The sequence below is a fragment of the Haplochromis burtoni genome, unplaced genomic scaffold, assembly GCF_018398535.1.
Source record: "Haplochromis burtoni strain Fernald_Lab_line unplaced genomic scaffold, NCSU_Asbu1 Contig_192, whole genome shotgun sequence".
Lineage (NCBI taxonomy): Eukaryota > Metazoa > Chordata > Actinopteri > Cichliformes > Cichlidae > Haplochromis > Haplochromis burtoni.
The window spans coordinates 548,388-558,316 of NW_024582553.1; the positions used below are offsets into that span (position 1 = coordinate 548,388).

General features: G+C 42.0%; 1 protein-coding gene across 1 annotated transcript; it reads left to right on the forward strand.

The window, feature by feature from the left end:
* Window positions 1–656: 656 nt before the first annotated feature.
* Window positions 657–9,366, forward strand: lrrc4bb (leucine rich repeat containing 4Bb). Its single transcript, XM_005935505.3, has 3 exons — window positions 657–1,288; window positions 5,232–5,830; window positions 5,949–9,366. The coding sequence occupies exons 2-3, from the start codon at window positions 5,588–5,590 to the stop codon at window positions 7,923–7,925; spliced, it is 2,220 nt and encodes a 739-aa protein (XP_005935567.1). The 5' UTR covers window positions 657–1,288; window positions 5,232–5,587; the 3' UTR covers window positions 7,926–9,366.
* The last annotated feature ends 563 nt before the right edge of the window (window positions 9,367–9,929 follow it).

A 9,929-nucleotide genomic window follows, 5' to 3' on the forward strand; every position in this document is an offset into this window, starting at 1 on the left:
ATGGAGGGAAATCACTTATGAGCTAACATCTCTTTAACTGGCCACTTACTTGGTCATACTGTTCTCAATTCACTAATTACATTACGTTTCATGATGGGTAGCCAGCTGAATTGAAAACCTTAACAAAATATTTCACGTCTACATTTGCAAGGCTCAGATGTATGGTTTAATTCACGGTCAGGATCTTCACAGGCCTGCAGTGTATGTGTTCTACATGTTTGGGTGCTGACAGGAAGTAATAGTGCTGGTGGCTTCCTTATTTACAGCTTAAATCTAACAAGTCCAATACAGAAGCCTTTCAAGAGGGTGGGAAGGCTTGGAGTAAACACTCATATGCACAGTCTGCAGAAAGCAGGCCTCATTGATTTGCTAGATATAATCTTACAAAAACAAATGCTCTTGTTAGCTACGGGAACATTACAGAGCCTACAAAACTCTTTGAGTGAATCCGAAAGGTTTATTTCTGTTAATATTTGGTGGCTTTTAAAAGAAAGTGCCCATAATAATAATAAAAATAATAATAATAATAAATGCTCAAAATCTCAGTTGATAGGGAGAAACGAACTGACTCAGGTTACCCTCCCGATCATACAGTGCTGCTGAGTCATATTAATAAATATGTGACTACACTGCTACTCATAACAAGCCCAGAGCTTAAGTTTCACCGGGGGATGTGAGACACAAAACACGCGGAAAGCAAACACGTGAAATATCTCTCATTTTGGAATCCGGCTCTGAACGTTCACTTTAATACACCCAAAGAAACGCAGCCACATCCACGGGTCGGTGCTCCTTCGTCTCTTCTCCTAATGCTGTCTTAGTCGGATTCAGACTGAAACATACGGAATGTGCGTAAAGAGCCGCTTATGCTGGACGCAAACTGCTCTGCCCAGCGGGCGCCGTCGCGTTTGCTACCTGCGTTCCTCTCCAAGGATGATAAGGCGCATCGATGCACTCGTCCCCGACCTCGTTCCTCCGTGCCATAATTATAACACCATTTTTTTCCTCGGCGATCCCGAAGCCGATCTCTGTTTTTTTCCGCGCGCACGCGTGTGTGTGGATTGTGTTCATCTTTAACCTGCCATCACTGTAGCCCCCCGCGTTGCGTTGGCGCTGCGGATCTAGCCTACAAGAACAAGAGCCAGCTCACAGCCGTGGAAACAAGCGAATCAATTTAGGGAAGAGCAGGAAAAAAAAGAGGAGAGACTGATAGCGAGGTTGGGAAACTGACGATCAGAGAGGGGGAGAGAAAACATCGACCTCACGCCGCAGACGCCGAAACATTAAGGTAGGCTATTTTGGCTGTACAGGTAGAAGGGAGTGAAATGGCTGGCGTAATTATTACATTTGTTACCTAATCGAGAGTGATGCTGAAAACAGTCATGAGATGCCAAAGGAGGGGACAAGAAATTGAGTGTGGCAAAAAGCTGAGATGCATAACAATTTAAGCAAATAATTAACATGAGCACACAGTCCACGTCGATGCCAGTGGAATAAATCTGTGCTAGTTGCATTAAAAGGAATCGCTTCTACGCGCAAACCTATGTATTGCACATCTACACAGGTGATATTTCCCAGTCAGCAATGAACCTAAAGGTTATTTTGCGTGCAGTCGTGTTGTTATTCCGCCGAAGAGAGGATGGATGCAAGCCATTTTGTAATGCAGCATGTGCAGAATTAGGCCTATTCAGAATTTCAATTGCGTTCCCGAGAAGGTGCGCCGTAGTGAGCGCAGCTGCATAGATGAATAAGGCCATTCTGTTCAATTGTAGGAGATATTATGCTACAGGCTATATGATGAGGAGAGATTGCAGATCAGAGGTTGCGACTGCAGGGTAGAAAAACATGGGCAAGTTATGGGTTTTTGAGATGTGATGGAAAAAAATAAGAAAAATATGGGGAAAAAGAAAAAAATACAACAACTTGCAATTGTTAAAAGTCTGAAGACGTTTGCCACGAGCTTGTCTTTTTTTCTCTCTCTCCCTCTCTCTAACAGTGGTTGATGTATCCATACTGGTGAAATGCGTCCCATCCATCCTACCCCAATTCCCACGTCCTGAATCAATCTGGTGTTGTCATAGTTACAGTAGATGATCTTGGCCCTGCTGCACCTGTGTCGCTTTGTGTTCATCTTGAGCATCTGTAAATACATGAGGTCTAATTGGGGCTTGTATTCAAAAAAGCAACCCACAGCCTCAGTTTTTATTGAAAACAACAGCACTACAAATTTTTTTCTCCATTTTTCTGTTTTTTGGCCTCTTCATAAACCTTAATGACAGTTGTGGAGTGGAAGACATTGATACAATCAGGCACTCGCGATGATGTGATTGGTTTGTAGCAGTTGGTCAGCAGCTTTCAGCTAATTTGTCTTTTAACGAGTGAGCGATCTCTCAGGCCTGATCGAATAATCAATATCTACATCATTGCAATCTGCTTTTGACACGAACACAAAGGGATAAAATAAAAAAAAACAAAAAAACAAAGAGAGAGAGAGAGAGAGAGAGAGAGAGAGAGAGAGATTCATTTAAGTGAAATTTGCTTGAAGAATTTAATGTGGCCAGTGTTTCAGCTATGTCAAGAAGCCCTAGAAAACACATTTTGCACAAAGATCAGAAAGAAGGCCAACTGCGACAGGATCAGATGGGCCAAGATTCTAGAAATAAAGACCATCGCAGTGTATTTTGTAGCTCTCGAGCTCTCCTTTTGTCAAGAACTTAAAGATGGCAGGTGAAGTCAACAGGCATGTTTGCAGGTTCAAGGTCTCTCCCACAATACAGCTCTTTACAATACAATGTGGTGCTCTCCACTGACTGGTTGCACCACCTCATTTAGTGACATTTCCCATGTAATGCAACGAACAAATGCAGCTCAAGTGCTTAACTGTACTTAAGGGAAAAAATGCTGCATTAAACAACTTATTGATTACAAGGGCCAGCTGGTTTTTATTCAAGGGGAATGCATCTTTCCCTCAGTGATGCAATGAAGGAAGCAAGTTTGTTTTAACAAAAGGCTGTGTGTGGGGCCAAAACTTCACCATTAGCTTACATTTCTTTCTAGACTTCAAGTGAAAAGTGGCTGGAGGAATTTGGAAATACTTTCGATCCAGCTGTGTTTATATGATACTTTGAACACCGCTCAATTTAAAAGGAAAAAAAGGGAGGAAAGAAAGGCATAGCACCACCATCGCTGTGTGTTTTTAATGAAGTAGCAGCGTATGAAACACTGGTACTTCTTTGGCCGGCTGAATATTAATGATGTTTTGCTTTGATGCTTTCATGAATCATTGCAACTATCAGACCTCTACTCTGAATCAGATACAATTCTGATGTCTAAGAGAGCCAGTCAGATTATTGAAATGCATAATTAGCTGTGAGATGGGGATGAGTGGGAGACTCTTCAAGGAAGGACAACAGTGTAAAGAGCACCATAATGAGGACTGGTGCAAAGGAGCTGCTTACTGTAATATTTAGGTTTATTTGTATTCACACGTCTACATTCATTAGCTTATCTGGGATGTACGTATGTGCTGTCATTTCTTTGTGTCAGTTACAGTTACGATGGTTGTAGATCTGGATGTGGGCATGTGTCGAAGAGAGAGAAAGAGACAGGGCGAGAGAGTCAGTGGGATGTGCAAAGCATCTGAAAAAAGTCTATTTTTAGCGTACATTCCCTTACGAGCTTTCTTAATAGCTGCTTTAACTTCTTCGAAGTATGTTTCAGATGAAAACCAATGTTGACCTGATCCTCAGACCTTGACCATTAAGATTCGTTGCAGATTTGTTCCTGCTGTTGTTATGCTGAAGGCCAAAGTTCAACCCTGTTCTATCTCCTATGAACAGAATTCCAAAATCCAGCTTTGGCTTTTCTTACCGAGTGTGTTATAATAGCAAATACTGCAAGCATACACTATAAGCTTTGAGTTAAATGCATTTTGATTTAGACAGCAAAGGCGCTGTTTATCCATTTTGGACACAAAATGTTGATCAAGCTCAGCTAAACACAGTAATGTGGAATAGGGCACTGGACAGTAAAAACACAAGATGGTGAGTGAGCAGGTTGCCACAGCAACAGTGTTTCTAGGCGCATGCATCGTCGCTGCATAGGAGAGGAGATGCTAAGGACTGCCATGGAGCTGTTTCATAAAAAAAGAAAGAATAAACAGTTTATTACATTAATAAGAGATTCTTTTATTTTTTAAACTGCATCCAAGAGTTATTTTAAATGCCATATCGATAGAGGTGACATTGTGTTTATATTAGTGTCAGGAAACAAGGATCTTTTATCATTTGTTCTCAGACATGACAGACTTGTGACTGCCAGAGTCATAGTGACGAGAATTATGTGCTTGAGAAAACAATGAGCACTTTCTCTTTCTAATCATTATAAGGGGAACAGCCCAAGCATTTCTAAATTTAGTGAGTCTGCTGATGCTCGCAGCCATTTCTGTTTCAAGATGTGTGTGTGTGACACTCGATTAACCAAAACAAGGCTTTTGAAAAACACAATGCACATTCAGGAATTCAACCCCCCCCCAAACAAACAAACAAACAGAAAGGCTTATTTTGCACCATTTTTTCCTCTTTCTGTATAATCCAGTTGTCATATTCATGTCTGGTTCATCAGTTTTAGTTGTTGGGGGAATCTTGTCCGATTTAGCGTGGCATATTGGGCACCGCATGTGCATTGCAGTAAAATGTCAAGAGTCAATAATCATTCCTTCATGTCTTAATTTCTAAACTACTGCATGCAGGCATCATTTGTTACCTCATTTGTAATGCTGTGCTGCTGATTCATGATGGATTGCATGAATTTCTGCATTAACCTTAGGGCCACATGGACTTGTAACTCCATACAACCACTTTGCATTCTTTGGGAATGTGAGAGTCTACCTCTGTCAGTGCGTATTTGGCTTGAAGAATGCCAGTATCATAAAGTGGATGCTGCAGCACTTGTGACCCAACTTGCAGTTTTAGAATTTTGTGTCCATTTCAGACCATGACCCTGATGTTAGGTTTAAACCTAAATGGCAGCTGACTCAGTGGTTGATAGACATGTCTTTAGAATAGAAAATTGTACCATTATTCCAGAGGAGATATTGGTGATATTTAGAGATTTTCAGTTCAGTTCTGCAAATAGTCGCATGTGTGTGCTAGGCTTGTAAAGTAAATCTTTCTGCACTGTGCACTCACTTGACCTCCTTCCTCTCTCTTCTTTTGTCTCTTCCCTTACAGGGAGAACCAACAGTCTCCATCGTGACAACACTTTCACAAGAAAATCCTCCCCTAAATTTGATTTCTCTTCTAATAATTGTCATGGGAAGAAAATGCATTTCTCTAAAATGAAAAATTGAGAAAGCCCAAGTATTTGATTACCAAGGAACTATGAGCAAAAGCAAAGTAAGAATCTATTATTGATAAAGTCTTTAATATAGCATTGCACTTTTTCCTCAGTTTTTAAGTGGCTGCTTGAAGGAGCAAAAGAGAATCAGAGCATTAAATATGAACATCAAGATAAGCACCTAAAGTCGCTTGATTGGAGGTGACCTATCAACTTCTTAGCAATAGGGGTAGGTCATGACTCAGTTGCCATGCGTGTTGTCATGGTGACCAGTCCAGGTACCCCTTTCCCCCTCCTCTGGTTGGTCCAACTTTTGTTGTGGTTTCACAACCATGGACCTCAGCTGACAGAGGCAGCACCCCCGTGCCCCTCCCCCTGTATCTGCTCCAATCAGGCAAGCCGTGTCATCTGTACAAGGAGGAGTTTAGATCAAATCCCTGACAGTATTTCAGAGAACACAAGATACCTCAATCTACAAGAGAACTCAATTCAGGTAATTTTGGTTTCATCCACAAATGGAAAACACATTAAGCCTTTAAAGATAGATACCTTGAGAGCATTATGTTTAATTTTGCTACAATATGCCTCCCTTTTATTTGTTTCCACACTAGGTGATCAAGTCTGATACATTTAAGCATCTGCGACATTTGGAAATCCTCCAGCTCTCAAAGAACCACATCCGACAGATTGAGGTGGGAGCTTTTAATGGTCTTCCTAACCTCAATACACTGGAGCTTTTTGACAACCGTCTTACAGTGGTGCCATCCCAAGCTTTTGAGTATCTAAGCAAGCTAAGGGAACTATGGCTAAGAAACAACCCAATCGAGACGCTGCCGGCGTTTGCCTTTCATCGTGTTCCCTCTTTACGGCGTCTTGACCTAGGGGAACTCAGGAAGCTGGATTTCATCTCAGAGGCTGCCTTTGAAGGTCTGATAAACTTGCGCTTCTTGAATCTTGGCATGTGTGGCTTGAAGGACATACCTAACCTCACCCCATTAGTGCGACTAGAGGAGTTGGAGCTATCAGGGAACCAGCTCGGGATAGTCCGGCCTGGATCCTTCCAGGGTCTAGTTTCACTTCGCAAGCTGTGGCTAATGCACTCCAGAGTGTCAGTCATTGAACGCAATGCCTTTGATGACCTCAAAAACTTGGAGGAGCTGAACCTCTCTCACAATTCCCTGCATTCCCTGCCTCATGACCTCTTCACCCCTCTGCACCAGTTGGAGAGAGTACATCTAAACCATAACCCTTGGGTTTGTAACTGTGACGTTCTCTGGCTCAGCTGGTGGCTGAAAGAAACAGTTCCCAGCAACACCACTTGTTGTGCTCGCTGCCACGCACCCCCAGGTCTAAAGGGCAAGTACATTGGAGAACTAGACCAGAGCCACTTTACCTGCTATGCCCCAGTGATTGTTGAGCCACCCACTGACCTCAATGTCACTGAAGGCATGGCTGCTGAGCTGAAATGTCGTACTGGAACGTCAATGACCTCCGTGAACTGGTTCACTCCAAATGGCACGCTGATGACCCACGGATCATACCGAGTTAGGATCTCAGTGCTCCATGACGGAACACTGAACTTCACAAATGTGACCATGCAAGACACAGGACAGTACACTTGCATGGTAACCAACTCTGCTGGAAATACCACTGCATCCGCCGTTCTCAATGTATCTGCTTCGGACCCCAGCAACACCTACAGCTATTTCACCACCGTCACTGTGGAAACACTAGAGCCAAGAACAGACGAGGAGGAGTCTGCAAGACAGTATATTAACGAGACCTTCATAGATTTTCCTAATCCTACTGTCCACCAACCTGGTGTTACTATAACGCCTTCTCTCTCTTCTCTCTCCTCACTGTCTCCACGAATCAATAGAGCTCCTGAAAATACAGTGACTGAGCCCCCAGAACATGTAACTAACATTCCAGGCCTGGATGATGTAATGAAAACAACTAAGATCATCATTGGTTGCTTTGTGGCCATTACTTTCATGGCAGCAGTAATGTTGGTGGTCTTCTATAAACTCCGTAAGCAACACCAGCTACACAAGCACCACGGCCCAGCCAGAGCCATTGAAATTGTGAATGTAGAGGATGAGATCGGAGCCGGAGCAGGAAGTGGCATCTCAGGTGGTTCGACAATGAATTCTGGAACAGGTGGAGAAGGAACCCTACGGATACATCATCCAGAAATAGTCAACCTTCCCAACATTGGTCGTACCGATACGCTAAACCATTACTACAAGACACATCATTTTAACAACAATGTGATGGGTCTTAGTATTGGCACTGAAGGGATGGGGCCAGGAGGGATCCTGAGTAACAAGAGCCAGCAAGGTCAAGATATCCCTATCTCCTGTACCTCTGTCCCGATCTCAACATCCAACTTGCTCACCTCATCAGGCAACGGCACCAACACCATCCCCAGTTCGATGTCCCCACCACTGCCCATGTCTCTGCCTATGCCTACCATGGGCTTACATGGATCGATCAAGGGTTTCATGGGCCAAAGCCAGAATCCACAAATGGAACCTCTTCTTTTCAAGGGGAGTTCGAAGGAAAATGTACAAGAGACTCAAATCTAACAGCAAAAGTGAGAGTATCGAGTGAGAGTGAGTGAGAGAGAGTTGACGACAGAGATGGGATTGATCTTGGGTTTATGCGCAGAATGATTAGACACTAGAGTGCACTGACATTACACTAGGAAAGAGGATAGACTGAAACGGCAATACACAAACACATAGACTTATCTGTGACAGTGTACTGAGCCAAGGATTACCACAATGGCCCACTTGTGTTTGTAGTAACGATCATGGCCATGGAGATCAAGGAATGGACATTGCTACAATGTAAATCTGTGCCAAAGCAAATGTTTTTTGCAGTTTCTACAAGCTGTGTCCTCATAGGAAAAAAAAATAGCCTTTCAGAGTAATCAGTCCCCAAACCGTTGTTGGCCAGCAGAGTTGAAAGACACGCACAGCACTTGCCACACTGAAGACCAGAGATATTGCAGAATAAAATCCAAGAGACATTTTTCTTCCTCAAAAAACCACGAGCCACATTCTCTCTCTAGTGACTCAAAAGACTCCCTCAAGGTGAAAATTATGTAGGCATAAATAGATGGACAAAAGGGTACAGTGCAAACTACTGTGAAAAATCCACAAATTATATAAATATATTTTCATCTAAATATGTATCATTGCAGACTCTGATGCAGACATATTTTGGGGTGGATGTATAAGCTGGTATAGTTTGTTTCTTTGTGAATAATCAGGGGCGGCGATAGTTGAGGTTTGTTATGATATGTTTTAAGTTTGGCTACTTCTCAGAAACATAAGGGCTCAATTGCAACACTCATTGTGAATCTTTGAATTGGCTTTGTGGCATAAAGTCCATTTAGGTTGTATTACAGTAAATGCAGATCTCTGTTTGACAAACTTTTGTCTGTTGTTTCAGTAATAATCATTACAAACTTTTGTGTTCTGAAAGTGTATTATGTATTTTGTAAAAGCCAGCTTCTTGGTATTTGAATTGACAATTCTGATACTTAAATGCCAGCATCAATTAATGGTAAAAACAAACATGAACAGGTAATCCAATGCAATGACCTGTAAGGGTAAATTAAAGTGTTGACAATGTGTTATTTGAATCAGATCAGTAGCCAGATATTTGCTTTTAGACTGGAATTTGATATGATCTCCTTGCTCGTGGTTACCATAATCATGCCATGAAATGCTGTCATAAGGATGAGTCGACATCTATCTGCAGCAGCTTTCAAGAAGGGAGTGAACATCCATCTTAAGAAGATTGGAATGAAAGGAAATGTACAGTATATTAATAATAATAATGTCTGGTTGTATGACAATTGTAAGATCCACATTTTTAAAGTGTAACTTTCATATGTTAAATGCCATTTACGCTTCTTGCGTTTCAACTATGTATTTCTTTATTTTTGTTAGTTTGATATAATGTGTACAGTTGTCTAGCCATGTATCATTACGTGTGAAATAAATCAATCATATATTGGGTTGTATCGGGTCAATATGGCAACCACGCAGGTTAAGAGTGAGACATTGTGCAGTTCTCTGTGCTAAAACCTGGATTGAATGTATGGTTAGTGGTTTAGCCATTAGTCACCCTGGTAATGACACGTACTGTCTGTCCTGTTAACGCGGTCAGACAGGCTTTTAGCGACTTGCCTGTGGATGGGCTACACTTCTGGTTTTGGAAGATGAATGTTTTCATGATCTAATCCTTTAATGAAGGCGGGTTTGTCAAAAATTAGTCTTCGCCCATGGTAATCCTTCTGCTCTTGTGCTGACAAAGTTTGAAATGTGAACAGACAATTAAGGAAAAGTAATGTTTGTTGCAATTGAGCGCAAACTGGACAAGTAACCAGTTATTCCAGACAATGGAAAATCAGTGTTGACTGTAATGAAGGTCTAATTTTGCTGGGATGTGTGTGTGTGTGTGTGTGTGTGTGTCCCTCAAAGCTACACATTGTATATGAGGTATTTTCTATTCAAAAGAAGGATTTTGCCATTAGCAATGAGCTCATGCGTTCTGGAAGAAGGCATAAAATGAAGTAT

Bases quoted from the DNA above. Each gene is read 5' to 3' on its own strand.
- lrrc4bb (XM_005935505.3), top strand. From the start codon at position 5,588: ATGCGTGTTGTCATGGTGACCAGTCCAGGTACCCCTTTCCCCCTCCTC. The intron at 5,831-5,948 runs GTAATTTTGGTT...TTTCCACACTAG, and splicing joins TACAAGAGAACTCAATTCAG to GTGATCAAGTCTGATACATT.